We start from the raw sequence: 24,613 nt of genomic DNA, 5'->3' as shown, positions 1-24,613 counted from the left end.
CTTATCGGAAGGGACCTTCCTTTAAAACTCAGATAAGTCGAGACTTTCCGGAGCTGGTTAAAAAAGAAATATGGTTAAAATCCCGGCTGGGATTTACACGTTGCTCCAGTTGCAGAGCCTGTAAATTTGGGATAAATACTACCCAGTACTCCACTCCTTTCAACCCTGATATGTCCAACATTAGGGGTTCATTTAACTGCAAAACAGAATATGCAGTTTACGTTCTGACATGCACCTGTGGCCTTAGATATGTAGGCAGTACTAAGCTACAGGTGCATGTCAGAATTCTCCAGCATTTACGAGCCATCGTTAACAATGATGGGGCGTACCCTGTGGCAAGGCACTTTAAAGCCTACATAATAACAACTTGCAGTGTCTTAATTATTATGTCATCGCTTCGGTTTCTAAACCGCGCAGGGGTGGCGACAGAGATAAAATGCTTTGGAGACTTGAATCCCAAATGATTTTAGAGTTGGACAGTAAATTCCCTAACGGGTTGAATACTACTGAGGATCTGCACGTTTTTCTTTGATTGGATTGTAGTGCCTTTTAGCAGTTTTAGGATGAAGTCTTCTGTCCCACGGCCTCAATGATATTGAATTTCTAAAAACAACATCACCTATTGACCTATTTTCACGGTTTTTATTTATTTATTTTTTTCCCCTCCTTTTTTCACTTTTTGATAGTAGCTAGTACATGTGCAGTTTTTAATTTTTTGTTTTGGACATAGACTTTCTAGTACTGGCATTGCCCACTCGTTTCTATGTTACCCCCTTATCTACATATTATTTCCATGTCCAAATACATTCTATTTTTTCATCTTTTTAGAGACGCTATCCCCATATGCATTTATGCATAAATCTGTTGCAGAGACAGTGTTAGTATCAATAGAACTATTTGAGTGGTATTGTTTACAAAACAAAATGTTTTTGATTGCGATGATTTGCACATGAATTGTTTATGTACACTCTAGCACTTTATTGCGTATTTGCACATCAATACCATGCACTTTTGATTGCGTAATTTGCACATTCTGCTAGACATGCTATTTGCACATATTAGTTGTGACACTTTACACTTTTTGGTGTCAATATAGTGATGTACAATCTGTACCATATCAGATGTCACTATATTATACCATGTGATTTATCTCTGCAAATGGATATCTTTATTTGAAACAGATAATAGTTTCAATGAGTTTTCTTGGGTTACTGCATTTAAGCAGGTATGTTAGAAACTTCGTCTCTTTTAAAAATTGTATTCATACATTTTATTTGGATATGTGTAATTAGTATTTATGTGAAATAAGCTTTTACACATTTTGCAAGGCTTATGCATAAAGTTTTAATTATCTTGACTAAAAAAACAGGAGGGTAAAAACATTATGAAACGAGACTGCTAGGTCTGTAATTTGCAGTATGTCCTTCATTTCCATGATCACATGGGGTATATGAAAAAAATGGTTTTAAAAAAAAGTTGGAGACAATTTTTTTTATTTAAATGGTGACAAATGCATTTACTGACGATCTGTGAGCAAGGGCGGATGCCCGAAACGCGTCGGATTTAGTGGCTCTTTTTGAATAAATCTTTGTGCCTAAAGAAATACGTTGGATTTGCGTGGTTTCTACATTCGCGGTTGCGGTGATGTGGGAGACTGCATTTGGTTTTATATATATTTATTTATATATATATATATATATATATATATATATATATATATATATCATGTCATGTCATGTGGTCAAGGGCCGCTAGGCTTGAAACGCGTTATGGCGGAGGTGCGGGGAAAAGCACAATAAAGAATTAGCACTTCCAAATTCCTGGGTCCGCTGTCGTCTGTTGGATTTGTATGTTTGTCGACTGTTGCTGCAAATATATATATATATATATATATATATATATATATATATATATATATATATATATATATATATATATATATATATATATATATATATATATATTCTGAACTCCGTTCCCAAATCTGCTTTCCAGCAAGAAAGGATGCAGACCCAAAAGTTGTGCTAAACCTGTTTTATTTCGCCCGCACGTATATATATATATATACATATTTTACTACTTTTTTTTAAATTTAGTTTATCATGATCCCTCTAACAAATTGATCAAGCAAAGTAGTGCAATACTTTGCTCTCCCTTGCTTAGTGTAGAGAAAAGTCCTTCCTTTCCCAGTATCCACCTAGCTTCTCTCTGAAGACGATGCAATATATAATCAGGGAGAGGCTGGAAACAGGCGCCATACTTAGTGGAGGTGCCTTTATCTCAGCTAAAGGATCTTGTGTTGCATCATCGCTGATAAGGTTGCAGATGGTGCGGTTCATGTACATATAATCACTTGCAGCTACTCCAAAAAGGCTCTTGACTCAAGCATCACAATTACCACAGAAACCTGGCTCCGCGAATGCGCACAGCTCCTAATAGATGGTGACTCTGCTGATGCTGCCAATGCATAGACAACAAGCATCCATGTACTTTACTTAAAGCATACTGTTTGGCCCTCATGTGAACAACTACAGCTGGATGCCACTGCCATTAAATCTTTGACTACAGCTCTGGGGGCAACTCAGGCTTTTGGGAATTCATTTAGCCAATTACGTTGTTGGCCATTTAGTTAAAAATAAAAAGGCCTGGCAATACTTACAGAATCAGGTGCGACAGGGAAATCCCAAAAGCTGCATGTATGTAAGTCATCTACACAGGAAAACAAGCATTTTCAATGCAATAGGTCTCGCATTTGTCAGAGAAATAGCTATTGGCGCTGTAAATGACAATGTCTTTCACCCATGTGTTTTGGTTTGGAGTGTAGTGGTTGTATGTAGTGTGGAGTGGAATTATGTGGGTTGGATTGCTATTGTTAGTTGTGGAATTGTGTGTGGTGGAATTGTGTGGTGTGGAGTGGATTTGTGTTGTGGAATTATGTGGTATGGTGTGCAGTGGATTTTTGTGATAGAAATTATGTGGTATTGAGTGTCATGGAATGATGCAAAGTGGGATTGTGCATTATTGAATGCAATTATGTGGAATGGTATTATGTGTTATGGAGTGGTATGTAGTGGAGTTTAATTAAGTGGTGTGCTGTTAAATTTTGTGGCATGATGATAGATGTGTGGTATGGATTGGATGTATGTATGTGGTGTGTTATGTAATTGTGTTGTTGAGTTGAATTATGTGGTTTCTTGTCGAATTATGATGGAAATGTGAAGATTTGAATTGTGTGGTGTGGAAGTGTGTGGCGTTGAGTGAAATTATGCTGATTGTATAGGGAAGAGAAGGGGGTGAGCATGTAGATGTGAGGTTAATAAGTGATGAAGATGAGAGAGAAAAGAAAAGGGTGATGGTAGAGAAGTAGAAATGATGCCGATAGCAGAAGGAGGTGCAAAAAAAAGAATAAAGACAGAACTTGTAGGGGACTGGTAGAGCTAAAGGGGGAGAGAGTAGGAGAGGTGAGGGTAACTAACAAAGGTGGGAGATGGCGGAGAGACCTTGCAGGACATGGATGTGGGACGGTGACCGGAGGAAGATGAGGAGGAAGCGAGGACAGTGGAGCTTGGAGACGGAGAAACACTAAAATAAAATGTATTTATTTTTCTTCCATTGACAAACAGCTGTACTATTTGGGGGCAGCAATCATTGAGTATTAGCCCGTTCGTCATTCTGCAGACACCAAATGTGACATCAAACATGATCACAAAGTGTATTAGCTCCGTGTTTGCACAGCACCGCGGCGCAGCTTTAAAAACATGCACCAGCATTGTGGAACTATCAGTTTGACACTCACACACGACAGCCTTAAGGATTCGAAATCAAAACCAAGGAAAGACTACAATAGCACCGGCTACATAAAGGGCAGGTTAGATACTGGCTGCAAGGATCTGTGATACAGAACACTGTGCGGTTCTGAACCACTGCATTTAATCTTGTCCTTGTAAATTCACGGCATCACAGGTCTAAACTGATATAACCCAGCATATAACTCAACTAATGTTTTTTAGAAAAGACCCTGACAAAAATAAAAAATAAAACAGAACTGTTTGTTTCCCCACCCCAAATGTGATTCGAACCCGTAACCCCAGGCTTAGGAGGCCAGTGCCATAGCCTCTAGGCCAGACGGCAGCTATGGAAAGCACGTAACCATTGAGCTATAATCCTTTCATTGTGTGTGCGCACATGAACAAAAATGATACCGGGAAACAAAGCGCCCAAAGAGATCAACACTGTACAGCGGCACAATGAGATAAGTGAAATACTGTGGAATAACGGGTGGCAATGGTACTTAGTATAAATAAGATTGCAAAACTCAACGAGGATCGTTTGACAACACAATCCCTAGCAAAAACATGAAAGCGTGCGCCATGCTGAAATAAAGTGCAGTGCCCATGTACATCAAATGTTTGTGAGTGGCGGCCCGTAAAGCGCGCGCCATGGCAATTAAAAACCAGCTCCGAAAGCGAAACCTTCCTTGGGGCGGGACTTCCGTCTTCGGAAGCCCGCGCACGCGCCCACGGGAAAGCAGTGCTGGTGACGCGGGGCTCATGCCCGAGGGAGAGCCCCGCGGAGGCTGCAAGACCTTAGAATCACGGTAAGGGGGGGGCGCTTGCATGTATGGTGTGGGGGGGGGCGCTTGCATGTATGGTGTGGGGGGGGCGCTTGCATGTATGCGGCACCTGGGGGGGCACTTTTATGTATACGGCGGTGGGGGGGGGGAACTTCTATGTATGCGGCGGGGGAGGGGGGGGCTTATATGTATGCGGCGGCGGCCAGGGGGAGGGGGGGCCCTTCTATGTATGCGACGGCGGCAGGGAGGTGGGTGGGGGGCCCTTCTATGTATGCGGCGGCGGCAGGTGGGGGGGGACTTCTATGTATGCGGCGTCGGCGGGGGGGGTGTGTGGGGGGGCTTTGTATGTGTGTAGGTGCGCTCCTGTGTGTGTGTGCCTTCTTGCCTGCATGTGTGTGTTCAGTGTGCCTTTCTTTGCATGGGAATATGAGGGACGGCGACGTGCGCGCTCACGAGGTAGAATCTCCGGCAGGAGACGCTCGTGACAGTCTGCTGTCTACATTCCCCTGAAAGTGATGACATTAGTTGTCTCGCTAGACGCAAAAGCTTCGCTTTTGCGTACGTCTAGCGAGACCTAAAAAGACATGGGTCACCTTCCATGATTACTTTAGATTTAGGTCTCTTGCTTCTTAGTAAATTGAATCTCGCGGCAGTGCAGGGCCTCTATCCTGAATGTGCTAATGCTCATACAGGACACTTTTGCATTGAAGGGCGCGAATTTATGATGTTACAACGCAAACCATTACAACACATGCTTTTACAACGCGGTTTTTACATCGCAACTACCATTACCTCGCATGATTTTACAACGCAAACCATTACAACGTATTTTTTAAAACTAATATTACAACGCATTACATTACAACGCATAATACTTTTAGTGCAATAGTACGGTATGTGTTGGATAGCATAGGGGTACAAATTACTACTCCCACTCCAGTGAGTGCAACATTAGGGAAAGTGTTGGATAGTGTAGGTGTAAAAATTACTATTCCCAACTACCCCTAAACCCATACCCACCCTAAAACTTAAAATTCTCCATTACTTACCTTATAACACGTTGTGATAACATACGTTGTAATGGCATACGTTGTAATGGCATGCAATGTACAGGCATTTGTGTTGTAAAAGTTGGTTGTAAAGGCATTGCGATGTAATGACTGCGTTGTAATGGATTTTTTCCGAAGGGCTCTGAATCAACCAAAGGATAAGCAAAGAATTCTCTTTGGGGGGAAAAACTATTCGTTGTTGGTTTGAGATCATTTAGAGGAGTCAGTGGATTCAGTGCCCAAGCCCGGTGCTCTTGCTGCCTGTGGTCTTTCTGCTAAAGGTCAAGCTACCAACCAGAATAAAAGATCCTTAAGTATTGCCCGGCGGTGTCGCCTCTTAAACCCACAAGATATTAATCAAATGAAGAGGCAGGCGCTGGAGACTGGAAGACAGGAAACAAGGGTTTTATTCAGAATCTCTCCGGAGGAGAACACATCGGTTCGGACAGCGAGTATCGTCACGAGGTGCTCTAACCGCATCTCTGAGGCCTGGCCTCTTATACACAAGTTTATTGCTTTATTACATACAACACATCCTGGGCAATGCTTTGATGTACGGAGGGATATCCTCCGAATCTCCCCTTCATACCCGTTCCCACACACATTTACAGTTGAAGTCCCCACCCTGGTCACAACAGGTGATGGTTACCGCGCAGCTGGACATTCCGCCGATTCATGGAATGTGGGGGTTTGGTCGGATCTCATAGGGTGAGGGCTTTGATCGACCCGGGGGTCCTTTGATGAGGGAAGCTTTCTACCGTACGGGGAGGGGCAAGGAACAGTATCGGTAGAGCTAGGTGTCGGCCTGGGAATGAGGAAGACAAACGAGCACACAGGAAAAGGGGGTTTGCATCAAAGGGCCTGGGACCATGAAAGGGATGAAGGGAAGTGTCGCGCTGGGAGCAGGATGGGGTTCTGAGGCAGAGCCGCGCTGAAGAGGGGTTTATGACCCAAGACGTGTGAGAGTGGAGGGGAGGGTTGTCAGCGCGCGAGGGGTCGCCTGCGAGGTCGAGAGTGAGAGAGACGCTGGCCATCGGCGAGGGGCAGGGAGGCCATGGTGTACAAAATGGCTGCCGCTTATGCGCACGAATGGGCCCAAGGAGAGCAAGATGGTGCCGATAATGTTGACATTTTCCGTCTAACCTTTAACAGTCCTCCCTTTTCAACATATCTAGCCAACTTGCCTACTCAATGTCAATCTTCATCAAATTCCCAACCTCGGCATCATATAATGCCCCCATGTGTTCGTTTCCAAAGTCCACGACCTTAGGACAAATACAGTTTGCACATAATGAACACAGGGGTGGCAGACATTGAATCCCTAAACATAGGCCACATATTACTACTACAGGAATTAGGATAACGGTGAACAGTCTCCAGCCCCAGTTCTTAACGGTGTTCCAGAACCAACCACCAAGCGACCATTCTTCCTGTTCCTGGTGGACTTCCGAAGAGAGTCTGTGAAGATGTTCGATGGCTTTGTACACTGAGGGCGAGTTGTCCGGTATGTATGTACAACAGCTGGTTTAAAAAAGGAGAGGGTACCCCACTTTCACCAGGGAACAGGGTAGGAAGACAGTTAGTCAAAAGGGGGAATCCCTGGAGTCGACTGGTCGACCGTTGACTATTGGCCTTTCCTATTTAAGAAGAAAAGGTCACAGAGTGCGGTGGATATATAAATGGATATAAAAATAGGTTTCCACAAAGAAATAGAATCGTTAACAATCTATATTTATTAAAATTACAATCAAACAATAAAAAGCAAAGCAAATTCATACAATTTTTGCAATACAGTTAAAATCCAAGGGAAAGGTGCCTTGGAGGGATAAAAATTAAATATTCAACAATGTTACACGAACACAATATTACGGTACACGAAAAATAGGGACACAATTTAAAGCATATTCACAGTAAATAGACGGCAAACTACATATAGTCACAAAAACCCCTAATGCATATGTGGCCCACCAGATATCTATGCCACTGTATTTAACCAGATCCAATGGCCTGAACCAATGCTGTTGCTATGAAGCTTTAGTGGAAAAATGAAATACCCATCTAAAATTTTACCCGGCCCTGATTGGATTCTTTTAAACAAAAAACAGTGCGTCGACGCGTTTCGGTGCTGTACAGTTGATTTTGTGGCACCTTCCTCAGGACTTCTCTTTTCTGGGGTTTCGAGGAACGGATGGTTACACCGTATCTGTAGATATATTAGGAGAGATGTACGAAATCAATTATCGTGCATAATACCTGTTTCTCTTTCTCTTAAAGAGGTAGGTTTCTAATTTATCAGATGCACATTATGGCTTCCCCACTATGACTTAGCTCCCATTATTATCTGACAATTCCTATCTTCTAATACTGAGATAGTTAGTCAAAGAATACACATCTGGTCACTCATGGTATGTTACCCGGTACATCTGACAGCTCAATTTTGTTTGCATTGTGCACTGCTGTTACTTTAGAACAATCCCATTTGCCATAAAACGATTGGGCAACTCGCACAGCGATCCCTCCGAGTCTTTTTCGGTGTGGAAAACCTTTTTGATTCCGGGGGGACTATTACACCCAGGGACCCGAGGGAGGTAGGAAATGTGAGTTCTCACCCTTAGAGTCGTGTGGGAGACGTTCCAGGATGGGGTCTGTTTAAAATCTCACTTTGCTTCTGCAAATATTGTTCTTCAAGCCTTCTGTCAAATAACAAAATAATTCTATTAGGGATGGGATGGGATCTCCTGCACCCTACCAGCTAGGCGGGTCTATGTGTTCACATAATTACCTCTCTCCTGAACTAGGAGCTCCTTGTCTTGGGGTTTCTTTCTTTGAGGTTGTCAGGCGTTTTCCCGATTTTCATGTATCTGTGATATTAATGTAAATATTTTTATTATATGTCTAAATCTCATGTTAGTCTTACAGTGTCTTGAGTATACACCTATATCTAATCAGAACCTTTATACTGAGAGTATCTTACCTCATATAGTTTTAAAACGTTCTTTGAACGGGCATGCAATGTCGCTGGTCTACTCCAGAACTGGATATGTTCTGTTGGATGAAGACACATGTGCCACAGTCATTTGCTACTTATGTTTTAAATACTACAAGATTTTCTACTCCTGGCTATGTTGTTGACCACGGAAGATAACTTGCACCTCTCTTTTTGATACTCTTATGTTTGCTGCTGTGATATACCCTCTATCCTACTGGACACCCATAGTGCTCAAATTCCTATTTCTTGCCCCTATTTTCTACTTTTAGAAGGAACCAAGGGTACCTAGTTATTTATTCTGCTAGCTCTCCCTGTACAGCTGAGGTTTGAGTCAGGAACCCAGGGCCCCCACCCCGGACCAGTAATCAATGCAGAAAGTCATACCTCCTCTGTGCCATTTGATGGTATGGGGCTAAGGCTATCCCCTGTCTTAGCTACCTGCAGGACATTCTATCCTGTTGTTTAAATTACAATCTAAGTGGCTTCCCCTGCTTAAAGGGCATATGGGCTTGGTATACACTTACCAGAATAACGTTGTGGTCGTGCTTCTGCCTCGTTCCTTCACTCGCTCTAGTGTGTGGTGTTTGGAGCCTGTATTTATATCTGATCCTAATTATTAAAGTGTTCGCACCTGTCACGAAAAGATTGTGCTCGCACCTGTCACAAAAAGCGCCGAAATCGCGCTTCAGTAAACAATGCTAGCGTGGGCGCCATCTTTGAACGGTGTTAGAAACCGCTATTTGTACCATGAGGTCTCCCCGCGTGTTATTTGTATGTATAAACACGTCTCCCAAGATATACGTGCATTTTTCTTACGAATGTTTGGATGACATATACTCCGATGTGTGTTTAAATTGCGGAAACGTTCCGAATCGGTAGTAGGTGCCGTATTGTGGTGCTGTTTCCAAACATAGAGAGAATTGCTCTCATACTGTTTTCCGTTCTCGATATGTTGTAGATTAACCGAAATAGTGTCATCTTGAACAGTCTAGAGGGTCCAGGTCTCAAAGTGAATATTTTATTTAGACCAATGGGCCGCCCCGATGTGTCCACTCGCTGTGGGCGCCATCTTGGACTAGTGATTCATATGTACCTTTACAGCGCTGTTGGATTCAATTTTAAGTGCTAGTGGGTTGCAATTTCCCTATAGATGATACCTTTTTCCTCAGTCACACATGAATATATGCAGAGAGAGTCACCTACTGGTGTCACTGGTTTTACCAGCTTGTTTTAGTCAGACTGTAACTTTCAAAACTTGATTCTTTTAAGTATAGGGCTATCTGCCTGTGATCCAGTTTGTTGGGTTAGAGTAGTTGAACGGTGGTATCATGGTAGGATAGGCTGCCTAAATAAGAGCCTCCCACTCTTCCCTAGAATTTAGTCCTTTCCTGATGGTATTGAATTTAACCATATACAATTGTTCCTGTTGTTTTCGTCTCTTAGTGCTGTCTCCTGATCTTGTGAGTTCTCTAACTCTTTCCAGGATGACCCATCTGAGGTCCTTTATTGCGTGTCCATTTTCCTTCCAATGGGACACAAGAGGGGCATTTTCTTTGTTGTTATTTATCGCAGACTTATGTTCCCCTATCCTGAGCCTCACTTCTCTGCCAGTTTCACCTATATATGCCTGGTTGCACGGACACAGGATCATATATATTACATTCTTTGTTTTACAGTTATTCAAGGTGGTGATTGTATGTGTGGTTCCATTATGTACCACTGTTTTAGTCACTATGCATAACTCGCAGATGCAGCAGTTTCCACACTTATTGTTCCCTGTTGCTTTCTGTCCACTCAGGGTGGTTTGGGTCTCTATCCTGTCCTCTCTATATGTATGCACAAGATTGGACCTCAGGTTCTTGTTCTTCCTGTATGCATACAGGGGACGCTCCAGAGGAGTAACGTCTGGGCCGTTGTTTAGGATTTTCGAATTGTGATTGATGATATTCTTGATTTGGTTGGCTATAACTGAGTATTGGCTCACCATCACTATTTTGTCCTGTGTCTTCTTATTGTCTGTTTTTTTGATGAGACAATCCCTATTGTAGCATTGTGCTCTTTTGAGCGAGTGGTTGAGCAGTTTCTTGGGATAACCTCGGTCCTTAAATTTCTTTTTCATTTCTTGGGCATGTTTGTGGAAATCTGCTAAATCCGTACAATTTCTTCTGAGCCGAAGAAACTCTCCAAAAGGTATCGAGTCCTTCTGGCTCTTGGGATGGTAACTGGAGTAGTGTAGGATTGTATTCCTATCGGACTCCTTCTTGTACAGTTCCACTTTCAGTTGTTGGTCTTGGCTCTTAATGCAGATGTCCAGGAAGTTGACCTTGGACCTGCTGTATGCTGCTGTGAATCTGAGGTTTGGGTCCCCTAGGTTGAGCCAACTGAGAAATTCTTCTAATAGCTCTACGGTTCCCAGCCATATGAAAAATATATCATCAATGAAGCGAGCCCAATTTCGAATATTTTCGAAAAATGGACTCACTTCATTGTATATGTGCCTGTTCTCAAATAGGCTCACATATATACAGGCCAAGCTGGGCGCACATGTTGCGCCCATGCTGGTCCCCTTCTTCTGGATATAGAGGTCTTTCTTGAAGAGGAAAATGTTGTTAAGTAGAACCATCGATACACATTGGACAATGAACTCTTTATTACCTCCTCTTACGTCTGTCTCTTCCAGGAGGTTCCTAACTGCCACAATGGTGTCTCTTTGTGGTATGTTAGTGTAGAGTGACTCTACATCGAGAGTCACCATCAGTTCATTTTCTTCATCGAAGGGGATCCCTTCCACTTTGGCTATCATATCCGCCGTGTCTCGGATATATGATTTTTGCTCAGCTACTAAGGGCTTGAGGAATCTGTCCGCGTATTGACTTAAGGGTTCCAACAAAGAATCGATCGATGCCACTATTGGTCTGAGGGGGGGGTCATTGAGACTCTTATGGACCTTGGGTAGTCCGTAAAATGCGGGGATTTTTGGATTAGTATTATTGAGAAATTTCCACTCCTCTTCAGTAATTTTATTCTCCTCTAGGGCTTTGTGGAGTAATGTCTCTACATCTTTTTTCAGTTTGTTTAGTCTTGATTGCGAAACTCTCGAATAGTGCAGTTCGTTGGTAAGGAGGGTGAGTACTCTCCGATCGTAGTCAGATGTGTCAACAGCTGGACCCAATAATGCGGCATGCTCCACCACGGTCCGCCACGAACCACATCTAGGACAAGGCGGTTCTGTAGGGCCACCAAGCGGACTGCTTGGAGTTCGGCGGTGTTGTTGGCAAAGATACCAGCTGTGATATTCATTGTTGTCTCAACTGCCTGAGTCAAATGTCGGATGGCCCGGCTGTTTGCCATCGGGCCCCAAAGAGGAACAAGTCCATTCATAGCATCGAGGAACTGTGCTCCTGTTGAGTCGGCTTGCTCGATGTCTTTGGCTCGTTTTTGTCTATGATGATTCGCTGGGGCCACATAAGTCGGAGGAAGGATGAAGGAGATGAAGCAAGTGCCCCCCCAGCCTTTGGGGAGCCAAGTGTAGGCTTTGGTGCCGCAGACGAAATACATGTTTGGGGACGACACAAAGGAAGGTGGATCCGTGGAGTCCAAAGTTCTGGTGAAACGACAAGCACTGTGGCCCACCAGCTGTGTCCCATGTCCTTCTATGCACATGTGGCCTGTGACGTTGATGACTGACAGGGCCACAGTCAGGGTGGCAGCCGTTCGTTTCCGCAGGTAGGAGAAGGTGGGTCTGGTCGGATTGTTGAACACCTGCATTTCAATTCGTTCTTTAGCAGGGATATCCATGTGGACGGAGTCGTCGGAGGTCTGCGGGCAGAAGTGAGTCTTTGTTTTGTTTCGCCGGACCCCGTGGGAGAAATGCGTTGCGGTTTTGCTGGAGGTGGCATTGTCCTTGTAGCTTTCTTGCAGGAGGATCAGCCAAGCAAGGCAGGAGCCATGAACCGAGAAGGGTGAGGGGATGAATGGTATCGAGTGTCCAGTGGCGTGGGGTAGCAACCCACAGATCCAACAGTTGGTGGCATTGGTGGCGAGATTGTGCTGGTGAAGGAGCTGTACGAAAGAGTTATTCCAAAACTCCTTTCGCCTCTCTCTGAGTTGGGGAGAGAGCGAAATCAGATAATGTTCCTTCGCGGTGATAGGCTGAGCAGTGGTCAGGAGTGTCTCATGAGCAGGTGAATTTTCTTCCACAATCCAGAGTGTGGTCATGAGGAGAAAGCAAAAAAGGATTGCGATGAAGAGTGCAATTGTCTTTGAGCTGTGGAGTCTGTCTGTTCTTGGGTTTCTGTAGTGGGTATTTCCTGTTGTCCCCATCATCTTCTTATTTGGCGCTTCCATCATCTTCTTATCTGGCGCTTCCATCATCTTCATTTTCAAGGTGCTCGGTAGTGGGCAGAACCACAGACTTAGTTAGCTTCTCTCCAGGCAACCCTTGATTGCTTTGGGTCACCGTTTTGAGATTCAACTTAGTTCGTGGTCTACTTAGCCAAAGCTCCCTCCTTTCGACGCAGGAAATACCCTTCTCTGGATGGCACAGTGGGATCAGAGAATTTGGAAAGTTCAAGTGTTTCGGTATCAGGATAGCAGGTTAGTGACGGTCGGTCCTTGTTCAGGAGCTCTTCTTGGTCGCTGATGTTTTCTGCCGTGGCCAGGGTCGGGGAGACCTTCTTACAATGGTGCGCGTGCAGCCAATGCCTTTTCCCCTCCACACGAAGAGCCGTCCGGGTGGTGATTAACACTTGCCAGGGGCCCGTCCACCGGGGTTCCAAACTTTTCGTCCGCTGAAAATTTCGGATCAGCACGAAATCCCGGGGTTGGATGGCGTGACCCGGACCCCTGGAAGCATCGGGGATGGCCTGCTGCACCTGCTGATGAATGACAGACAGAGTTTCAGTCAATTTATAAAGATAATCAGACATTAGGACGTCCGGGACGTCATGAATGGAAGTTGACTTTGGTGCCGACCAGATACTCATGGGTCGGCCGAAAACAACTTCATAAGGGGTTAAGTGATGTCTGGTGGGGGTGGAACGCATCGATAGCAATGCTAGGGGGAGGGCATCTGGCCATTTCAGACCTGTCGTAGCTACTATTTTGGCCAGTTTAAGCTTTAGTGTGGCATTGTGTCGCTCAACGAGTCCAGCGGACTGGGGGTGAAAGACTGCATGAAATTTCTGTCTGATGCCCAACCCCTTTAAGATGAACTGGATGACTTCGGCTATGAAGTGGGGGCCATTATCGCTCCATAAAATACGACAAAGGCCGTAACGGGGAAAAAACTCCTTTAATAGTACCTTTGCAGTGGCCATAGCAGTGTTGTCACGGGTTGGGTATGCTTCCACCCATTTGCTAAAGGCGCACACCACGACAAGCACGTATTTCAGGCCTTGGCACCTATCTAGCTGGATGTAGTCCATTTGCAGGACCTCAAATGGGTGGTTTGGGACCCCAAATCCTCCCCGGGGCACTACAGTTCCTTTCCCGGGGTTGTGTTGCAGGCATATCAAGCATTGTTGGACCAGACGTTTGGCGGAATCTGTGATTTTATCATTGTGCCAAACTCTGGAGACAAGTTCAATCATGGGGGCTGATCCTATGTGGGCAGGGGAGTGTGCCATAGTCAGTATGGGAATCGGGTATGAATCAGGTAGCAACCATTTGTTCGTGTCTTTTGTCCGCCAGCAGCCTTCATCGTCTTTTAATCCCACCCGTGTCCATTCAGTCAACTCGTGTTGTGTGCTAGCCGTTTGAATGTCTCTAATAGTGTCTCTAGCGTCAGTCCATTTTTCTGCTTGTGACCTGGTCACGTACATATGTGTTGTCGTCCTATTTTCAGCTGTCGTTCGGGCAGTGACGTCGGCTAGCGCATTTCCCTGTCCAATGATGTCTGTCACCCTTTTGTGTGCCTGGCATTTGATGACTGCACGCTTGTTGGGGAGAAGGACGGCCTCGATTAAGGCGGAGACTAGATCCCCGTGCAAAATGGGGGTGCCATGTGAGGTCAAGAATCCCCTTTCCCTCCAAAGGAGCTCAAAATGGTGAACCACCCCAAAGGCATACTGGCTGTCGGTGTAAATGTTCGCTGTAGTTCCTGTTGCCAGGATGCAGGCTCGGGTCAGGGCAATCAGTTCCGCTGCCTGGGCAGATCGTTGCGTGATACGGGCTGTCTCAACTACAGTTCGGGCCGTGGTGACTGCATAGGCAGCGGAAGTGGTGCCATCGAGGAGTTTGATGCAAGAACCGTCCACCCACAGCTCTCCGTCAGGGTCAGGGAAAGCCGTGTCTCTGAGGTCAACCCTACTTCTAGTCTGTTCGTCTGTAAGTGTCACGCAGTCATGTACGGGGTGCACGTTGGGATCGTTCTCTGGCAAGGGTAACAGAGTTGCCGGGTTCAGTGTGGTGCATCTTTTCAGGGTGATATGGGGTGCAAGCAAGGTCAGTTCGTATCCAGTCAGTCGTGCACTCGTCAGATGTTGCGTCTTGGTTTGGTTCAGGAGGGTGTCGACTGCATGGGGTACCAGTACCGTGAGGGAATTCGAGAGTACGATCCCCTCACTCTGTCGGATAGAGATAGCAGCAGCAGCTACGGCTCGAAGGCAGGCAGGCAAGGCTCTGGCTACCGGGTCAAGAGTGGCGGAGAAGTAAGCGCACGGTCGTTGCTTAGGGCCGATGGCCTGGGTCAGGACAGATAAAGCGCACCCCTCCCTTTCGTGAGTGTAAAGGGAGAAGGGCTTTTTGTAATCAGGGGTACCTAGGACGGGGGCTGAACAGAGGGCATCTCGTAGTTCCGTGAAGGAGGTTTTACACTCAGGGGTCCAAGGGAGTGGGAAAGGGACGTCTTTACCTAGCAGAGAAAGCAGTGGTTTCACAACGAGGCTAAAGTTTGGTAACCACTGTCGGCAGAAGGAGGTGAGGCCTAATAGGGAGCGGATCTGCTTCTGGGTCTTAGGGACAGGGGTATCTAGAATGGTTTGGATTCGATCAGGGGTGAGTTTTCTTCCTTCTTTGGACAAAAGGTGGCCTAGGTAAGTGACCTGGGGTTGGCAGAATTGCAACTTCTTCTTGGAGACCTTGTGGCCATTTTCCGCAAGGAAGTGCAGGAGTTGAATGGAGGCTGTGACTGCTAATGGAGTGGTGTCGGCTGCTAAGAGGATGTCATCGACATATTGCACTAACACCACTCCGTCGGGTAACTGGACTTGATCTAGTTGTCTCTTGAGGGCCTGGCTGTAGATGCTAGGGCTTTCTGTGTAGCCCTGGGGTGCTCGGCAGAACCTATATGAGCGGTTTTTTAGGGTGAAGCCGAAGAGGTATCGGCTGTCTGGGTGGATGGGGATGGAAAAGAATGCATTTTTGAGGTCAATGACAGTGAAGGTGGTGGCAGTAGAAGGAATCAAAGTCAGGATGGTGGTGATGTCCGAGACCACAGGGTACTGAGGTACCACCACTTTGTTGATCTCTCGAAGGTCGATGATAAAACGGTATGCTTTCTCATCTCCCTCTCCCTGTTTCTTGATAATAGGCAGGATAGGGCTGTTGCAAACGTTGCTAACTACTTCCTCCACTACTGCAGCGTCGACTAGCGACTGAATAATTTTTACCAATGCCTTCTCGCCCTCGGGCGATATCCGATATTGTGGAAGTTTTGGGAGAGTTGCGCCTGGTCGGACAGTAATGTGCACTGGGTTGATTAACATGCGCCCTACGTCCGAATCCGTCTTGGCCCATAGATATGGAGGCAGAGTGTCAAGCAGGGATGTGTCAGTGTCGGTGATGGAAAACATGCGTCGGGGAGGGCAATGTCTAAGCAGGACAGGGTTGTCGTAAAGAAAAACTCGAACTCCGTCCTGAGAACATCTAATCGTCGCTCGGAAGTGTTTCAATAGGTCAAGTCCCATAATGGCGTCAGGGCTATTGGAGGAAAACAAAAACGTGGTGTCAGTGGTGTTGTTTTCTACGTCAAAGAGGATCGGGGCGGACAAAGGGTTAGTGGAGGGCGTTCCATCGAAACCTGTCGATGTTATAAGTGAGCCAGACAAGGGTGCCCCCGGAATCAGTCGTTTAGATAACGCACTACGTGTTGCGCCAGTGTCTACCAGAAATGGAGACGTGGTACCCAGGACCTTAGCAGTGACGTAAGGGCCTTGCTGGTCAACATAGAGCTCGACTGGATCCCTCCCTTGCCCTTGGCAGTCCTATGCAAAGTTGTGGGTGTCATCATAGTCAGATTGCTGGTATTGGTTCTGTCTGGGTCGATCAAATGCATTTGGTCTACCTGATCTGTCGTTAGTCGTGTCATTTGAGGGCCCTCGCTGTTGTCCCTTATTTCTCGGCCCATTTGCTATGTCCTTGGGGTCTTTGTTTCTGATCATGTCCAGAAGAACCGGGCACTGGGATTTCCAATGGCCAGTCCCTTTACAGAAAGCACACTGGTCCTCTCTAATGTCTGTACGTCCACTGTGGGGAGTCGAAGTACGGTCTTGGGACTTAGGGGCATTCGTCTGATAGTTTCCCCGGTATTGGTCTCGTCCTATAGTCACCCCTTGCAGCTGGGCTATCATCACCCTCTCTTTCAAATCCTTCTTCTTTCTCTCGGTTGCCCTATCGTTTTCATTTTTCTGATGTTCATAATATTGGGCCATCTGGAGGATAGCCGTAGGTTTGGAGGCTGCCCAACTACTCTCGCTAGCCTGCAGTTTCTGGGAGACCTCGGACGACAGACCCTTAACATAATTTTGGACGAACAGATGGTGTCCGGTTGCAGTGGTCATGTCCTGGCCGCTGTAATCGGAGAACACTGTTTCGAACCGAGAGAAGTATTCCGATACATCCTCCTGGGGTTTCTGGCGACAGGCTGTTACTATCGACCAGTCCACTTTCTTTTCTGGAATCAGGGTTTTCAATTTCTGTACGATTTTATCTGGGAGGTCTAAAATGGATTTCAAAGGCTTCTGTCCCGGTCCTCGTTGTTTGTCAATTTCCTCAAATTGTGTCCAGGTATGTCCGAGCAGCTCATGGTGGTCGACCTTCCGGATTTGCTTCCACACATCAGCTGGTAGACATAACCCGAAAAACAAGTCGATGTCAGCCAGGGTCATAATCGTTGAACCTAGGGCTGTACCTAATTCAGTATAGAAGGCAGTGGGGTTTTTACGCAGGTCGGGTAGAGATTTCCGGAATGTCAGAATCTCTTGTAGGTCCCATGGCTGGTAGACCCAGTTGTACACTACCCTTCCTTTTGCATCTTGGTGGTTTGCATCATCGTGAGTCCCTGCACCTCGTGGAGGCACCCAGTAAGGGGCAGCCTCTCGTATTGGCATCATGGCGCTAGGTGGCTCAGTTGGTGGTTCGGTCGCCACGGATGTCGTGGGTTTAGCTCCCGATTCTCGTTCCGTGAGGTGGCGGAAAACCTCAAGCGTACGCGTAAGGAGATCCGTCACATCACACTCGCCCTCATCCCCGATATCGACCTTCCGGTACAGAGTCGTTAGGCTCTCGGGACCTTGGTCTCGATATCGGTCCTCAAATGCATTCAAGACATGGTAACACAGTCGTACAGTAAAGTGTCGTCTGTGACTCCCTGTATATGATTTAAACATATCCGTGATGTACTCTTCACCTTCCTTCCTTTCTACCAGTGTTCTTACTATCTTGTCGATCCCTGTTCGCTCATCTTTGCTTAGTCTGTTTATTCTGGCGGAACCGGTCCCTCGGGTCTCAGGGTCGCCCAACGTTGCCGTTTGCAGAGTATTTGGTACAAGAGGTTCGGCCGACATAGAGACCATGGGGGCCGATGCTGTGGCACTACCCTCATTTGCACCTGGGGGTGGTGGGTGTTGTGCTAAGGGTTGGGAAGGGGCATATGGAGGGGGCATGTAGATGGTCGGAGGGCCTAACAGCAGATCATCGCTCGCTCGTTTTTGTCTCGAGGATAAATCAGGGTAGAGCATGGAGGGTGTTCTAACCGGGCACTGGCTTGATGTTTCCATTTCTAGTTTCTGTTTGGCTTTCTCTCTTTCCTTTATCTCTCCTTCTAGCTTCTGAGCAGCTAGGTGGGCTGCTTTTCGCAGCTCTTTTTCCAACCTACTCTCAATTTTCCTTTTATGTTGTTTAGTTTCTTTGCGCCACATGCCGAAACTATCAAGCATAGCGGGCGTTGTCTTATTTTTACCTAGGGCTGTTTCTAGCGCGTTTATTTTGTCGTCATCGAAGGATCCTATCAGTGGCCACTGACTTCCTTCATTCTTTTTCGTATATTTATGCCACAGTTTGTTATAGGCTAGAGCGATCAATCCATGCTTCATGAACATGTCCTTATTAGGGGTGCCTTCCGGTGGAGCCGGATGGTTCATCTCTAATAAGCGGTCCGGGCTAAACAGGCTACCGATCAGTGGGGAGAAGACAGACATGACGGCTCGCAATGAGGGACAAAAAGTCAGCACTGCCTATCTTATCACTGTGTGCAAAGACTAGACAGAATATTTCTATTCTACGTTGTTTGCAAACAGTGAATACCTCATGGACCAATAAAAATAAAAAAACAATTCAGTGGGAAGAATAAGTAGGCTCGCAAAGGTGTGCGTTACCTACCCTTTCACTATCTGTAAAAAGGGGGGAGAGGGGCTCTTCCCTGTTTGCAGACAGAGAATCTCCAGAAAACAGTTTGTGAACAATAGTTCAGTTTCAAGTAATTGATCAGTGGGGGAGAAGGATAGACACAACAGTTGTATTACCTATCCTCCACTGTTTGAAAAGGGAGAGCCTGTTGTTTCTCCGTTTGCAGACAGAGGATCTCCAAATAAATTAACAAGGAGTAATACTAGTATTTTCTGGACAATTCAAATAATCATTTCGCAATTCGTCGTGTTTACACGACCTTACCCGGACCGCATGGACAGTTTCTTGTCTTCCGAATCCAGCGCCCGATCGTCCTCTTTTCCTCGTATTCCTCGCGGCACTCCTGATGGTTCCCAGTCAGGACCGTAGATCACTCGAGAGAGGTCTGTTCGGAACCAGTGAAGTTCGGATGATCGGCTGTCAGACGAGGGTCTATCGGACAGGCGCGCTCCCGATCGTTGCAGTCGTTCACTCTGTCGTCAGGACCTCTCCCACTGGATCCACGAGTCGCTGATGGGCCCCACGTTTGGGACGCCAATTGCTAAAGGTCAAGCTACCAACCAGAATAAAAGATCCTTAAGTATTGCCCGGCGGTGTCGCCTCTTAAACCCACAAGATATTAATCAAATGAAGAGGCAGGCGCTGGAGACTGGAAGACAGGAAACAAGGGTTTTATTCAGAATCTCTCCGGAGGAGAACACATCGGTTCGGACAGCGAGTATCGTCACGAGGTGCTCTAACCGCATCTCTGAGGCCTGGCCTCTTATACACAAGTTTATTGCTTTATTACATACAACACATCCTGGGCAATGCTTTGATGTACGGAGGGATATCCTCCGAATCTCCCCTTCATACCCGTTCCCACACACATTTACAGTTGAAGTCCCCACCCCGGTCACAACAGGTGATGGTTACCGCGCAGCTGGACATTCCGCCGATTCATGGAATGTGGGGGTTTGGTCGGATCTCATAGGGTGAGGGCTTTGATCGACCCGGGGGTCCTTTGATGAGGGAAGCTTTCTACCGTACGGGGAGGGGCAAGGAACAGTATCGGTAGAGCTAGGTGTCGGCCTGGGAATGAGGAAGACAAACGAGCACACAGGAAAAGGGGGTTTGCATCAAATGGCCTGGGACCATGAAAGGGATGAAGGGAAGTGTCGCGCTGGGAGCAGGATGGGGTTCTGAGGCAGAGCCGCGCTGAAGAGGGGTTTATGACCCAAGACGTGTGAGAGTGGAGGGGAGGGTTGTCAGCGCGCGAGGGGTCGCCTGCGAGGTCGAGAGTGAGAGAGACGCTGGCCATCGGCGAGGGGCAGGGAGGCCATGGTGTACAAAATGGCTGCCGCTTATGCGCACGAATGGGCCCAAGGAGAGCAAGATGGTGCCGATAATGTTGACATTTTCCGTCTAACCTTTAACATTTCAGTGGCTGTCCCATGCCCACCGGACATATTACCTTGCTCAGCGCTTAATTTATTTAAGAAAGTTCGCAGTCATTAAGAAAAGCAGGATGTTACCTCTGCTGCCGGTGCATTGTGTAGGAAATGTAGGAATGTTTTCCAGCTCTCAGTAGAATGCACTGTTGTCTTCTGTGTGCTGTAGTATGCCCATGTGTAGCAGTGTACCTGGCGCTGTTACGCCAGGGCTGGACTGCGACAGAAGATACTCCTGGTCCCTTTTAGCAAATCAGATATCTAAAAAAAACGGCCCATTTACAAATCGTGGCAGTTTTTAACTTATTTTAAATACATTGTGTATATGTGTTTTGCAAGGTATGGGAGACTGCGTGCATCTGTCCTTGCCGCAAGCAATGTTTGTGATATGATCAGATAAATCAAAAGTAAAAACTAGGCCATCATTCCATAAAACGGGCCCACAAACAGCTCAACAAAATCCCACACACAAATCTAGCAGACAGCCCTTCCAGCTGTGCCATATTGCCCTGTAGGCCAGTCCAACTCTGTGTGGCACTTGGGACGATAAGCTCTTAGTGCCTACTGATCATGAACTATTGAACTGGCCTCTTTAAAGCTGCGCCATTAACACAGCCCTTCGTTGAATTTCCCCGATGCTTTTGTCTGCTTTGCAGTACCAACTAGGATACAAGCTGACGTAAAAGTCTTGTTATCAGAAAAAAACACAGCACTCGGTCTCTATACAGCTGTTGCTTCAAACAGGGCCGGCTTTAGGGCAGTGTGACTGGTGCGGCCGTACTGGACGCTGACCCGTGGACTGGGGCGCTGACCTCAGGGGGAGCGCTGTGGCTATCAATAGCTTGGAGAGATGAGGGGACCTTTGCCTGGTGGTATTGAGAGAATCCGAGGAGGCGGTCATGGGCGTGGGGGTGCCAAAAATGATTGTCGCACTGGGACTGGGCGCCACCAGCGCTAAAGCCGGCCCTGGCTTCAAACGTCTATTAATTCTAAACTTTGATGACCGGAATCATTGTCTTCGCCTACAGTCAGTAGATAAAAAGTTGTTGCAATGCGGTTTGTCTAATCTGTCACAGTGTTATGTTATGGGGTTTGTACGTAGCGCCTTCCACAGTTTCTAGTGGCACCTTAGCACTAGGATGATATTATTGTCTTGGAGACAGGTTCGACAAAAAGGAGGGTGATCCCCGGGGAATTTGTTTGTGTGACCAAAGTCTCACCCCATACCCTAGAATATGCTGTGTTGTCTATTCCTGAGAGGTAGAATTGCTTTGACCTAATGTGCATTTCTTTCATGTTTTGATGCGTGGTGTGTTGCTGCATGATGATGTGATATGTTGTACTGTATATTATGTTTGGTGTTTGTGTGTTATAAAGCTGTGCAATAAGGTGCTGTGTGTCAAGTCAATGTTTCTAAATGTGTGAAGTGCTGTGGGAACATGTGACGTGCAGCACTGGGGGTTAGTGCGGAGTGGTGATGAATTTTGTGTGGTCTTATGTTCTGTACTAGTCTTATGTGGTGTGCGGTGGTGTATTGTGCAGCGTAGTGTGGTAAGGCATGCTTTTAAATAGTGGTCAGTTTCTGTAGTCTAATACTTTGTTTAATGTTTGGTTTAGGTAGGTGTGCAACGCTACTGTGTTACTTTGCAGTGCAATGGGGGGTGACCTAGTTGAATTTTATTGTGTGGTGAGTTGTGGGGACGTTAAGCTGAAAAAACAGAAGTGGTTTTATCTGCTACTAATGCACAGCCGCTCCATTACATCACTAAGGCAAAAATATAGTGGATGCTGAGGAAAAAACAGGGTAATAGACTTTGCAAGCCAGAGAGACGCACAGAGCAGCTAGAACAGAACCATCAACAGGCAGCTTGCGATTGTTCGTAATTGTTCAATTAACAAGGTACAGGGTCGGATAGTGCACAGAATAGTCCTGGGCCCTGAAATAAAAGTGGCCCTCATTAGTGAATTATGAAGCTACGAAAGTAGCTCATGATTGCAAATGTTGTCAGTTTTGAACTTGTAAAGACGCTGTATAAGTATTTTGGAAGGCTGCATGGATTTGAGCTTGCAGCAGCCAATGTTTGTTTTAGTATCTAGAACATTAACAATAAAAAACTGGCCAAACATACCCAAAAACAGGCCCACAAAAATAAAACTGTCCACGTACTGACATGTCAGATGAGCCCATTGGGTATTGCCGTATAGGCCAGTCCTACCCTGACATAATATATTTACTTACAGTATCCTCTTTAATGAAAACAATATGCTTTTGATTGGTGACGAATACTGTTAACGATGCATGTTATTTATTTTAGGTTCGATGGTGCCATTTTCCATGCGCATCTTACATGCTGAACTTCCTCAGTATCTTGGAAATCCGCAAGAGTCACTCGACAGACTTCACAGTATGAAAACTGTCTGTGAAAAGGTAAATTAATCTGTTTATTTCCTTATTTGCGGATGCGTTTGATTGCCATTTAATTGAAATCGAGTGGCATTGCTGGATGTTTGGGGACATCGTCTGCTAATTTGGGCTGCGGGATAAAGAAAAAATGTTATTGTACAAAAGGAGTGATGTTGTGTGGGCAAAGATGGAACTGGGTGGATTTAGACTGCGAGAATCTATACTGCTGGGGGCAATTGTAACACAGGGCATAGGAAAACATGTAAGCATAATTCTGCGCTTGTGCCGCATAGCTGCCAGAAATTGCGAAACGGCAAATGCAATAAATTCAGTTGTGTCAGACTTTAACACTCTGAGTGCTTGCATACAATGACGAAAGCCCAGATTTTTACACAGGGGTACGAGCCAATACCTCCTCGGTTTGTCATACGCCGAGCAAAAAAAGAAGACATGGAGCTCAGTTTCAGTCTCACAATTGCAGGCTGGGCAGTTCTTCAAAGCAAGGGGTGACCACTTGCTGGTAAAAACTCGAAGGGGTGGAACACTATGCCTCAGTTGAACATACAATTTTTTTGCTAATATTGGGTATATGACATCTAAAAAAAGGCTCGAACGAGTAATGGTCTTTCACATACAAAAAAGAGGCAGTAACAGAGCCAATTTGAGGATTACACAGTGCTGCATTAAATTTACCAGAACGGAAATGATCGCAAGCGTGGATCGTGAAATTGCTTTACATTCCCTCTCTGGGTCAGCCCATAGAGCAGGAACTCCTAGCCTCATAAACTCATTCTTGATGAAAGTGAGCCAGGGAATTTTCAGAGCACTAGGATAGGTCAATATTCGCTCAGAGCCTACTCCAAAACCTGAGAGGTTTTAATGCTATCTCTTCGTCAATTGATCTGATCCCCAGGTCCAGCTTTAAAGGAAGTAGCGGGGTACTAGGTGGGAGTCCTAAAAGCTGTCTTAAGAATTTGTTTTCAATCCTGGTAATTTCAGACCTGTTACAGTGTCCCCAGAGTTCTCCCCCATACATAATAGCACCCCTTGCTTGCGATTTATAAACTTCCAACGGGGGGCCAACCGGTTTATTGGTGGATTTATTGGATAGTTTGAGAATTCTTCCGGATAGTTGAGCCAATTTAAGTTGCGATTTGGTTTGCTGGGGACCCCACGACAAGTTCTCGTTGATGGTAACCCCCGGATAGTCGAAGGTACCTACCCTTTCGAGTCTCGTCGACCCTAGAATTGGATTCGGTCGAGTTGTTCTAGGGGGATTAAAGATCATAAATTTGGTTTTAAGGGAGTTGATCTCCAGTCCCCGGGCGGTGCAGAATTCTTCAAAGCCATCCAATGTTCGCTGTATACCCATCCGAGACTTCGAAAGTAAGAGGGTGTCATCCGCGAACATAATGGCAGTCACCCTGTCGCCAGCTAACTTAATAGCATTGTTGTCCTGTACTCCATTAAGTTGCGCGATTATCCCATTGACATAGAGGCAAAACAGGGTCGGTGCAAGCACACAGCCCTGCCTTACCCCCC

The 24,613-nt window shown here is 46.0% G+C and overlaps 1 protein-coding gene across 1 annotated transcript in view; it reads left to right on the top strand.

Moving 5' to 3' along the window:
• The window catches only part of TRAPPC12 (trafficking protein particle complex subunit 12), a 1,039,319-nt gene that overhangs the window by 666,583 nt on the left and 348,123 nt on the right, over positions 1-24,613 (top strand). Inside the window, exon 6 of the mRNA XM_078647874.1 lies at positions 22,983-23,095. Coding sequence (XP_078504000.1) covers positions 22,983-23,095 — 113 coding nt within the window. The remainder of the gene's footprint in view (positions 1-22,982; positions 23,096-24,613) is intronic.

Source organism: Lissotriton helveticus, chromosome 6 (assembly GCF_964261635.1).
Source record: "Lissotriton helveticus chromosome 6, aLisHel1.1, whole genome shotgun sequence".
Taxonomy (NCBI): Eukaryota; Metazoa; Chordata; class Amphibia; order Caudata; family Salamandridae; genus Lissotriton; species Lissotriton helveticus.
The sequence above is the reverse complement of the archived record's forward strand: the minus strand, read 5'-3'. Positions and strand labels throughout refer to the sequence as shown.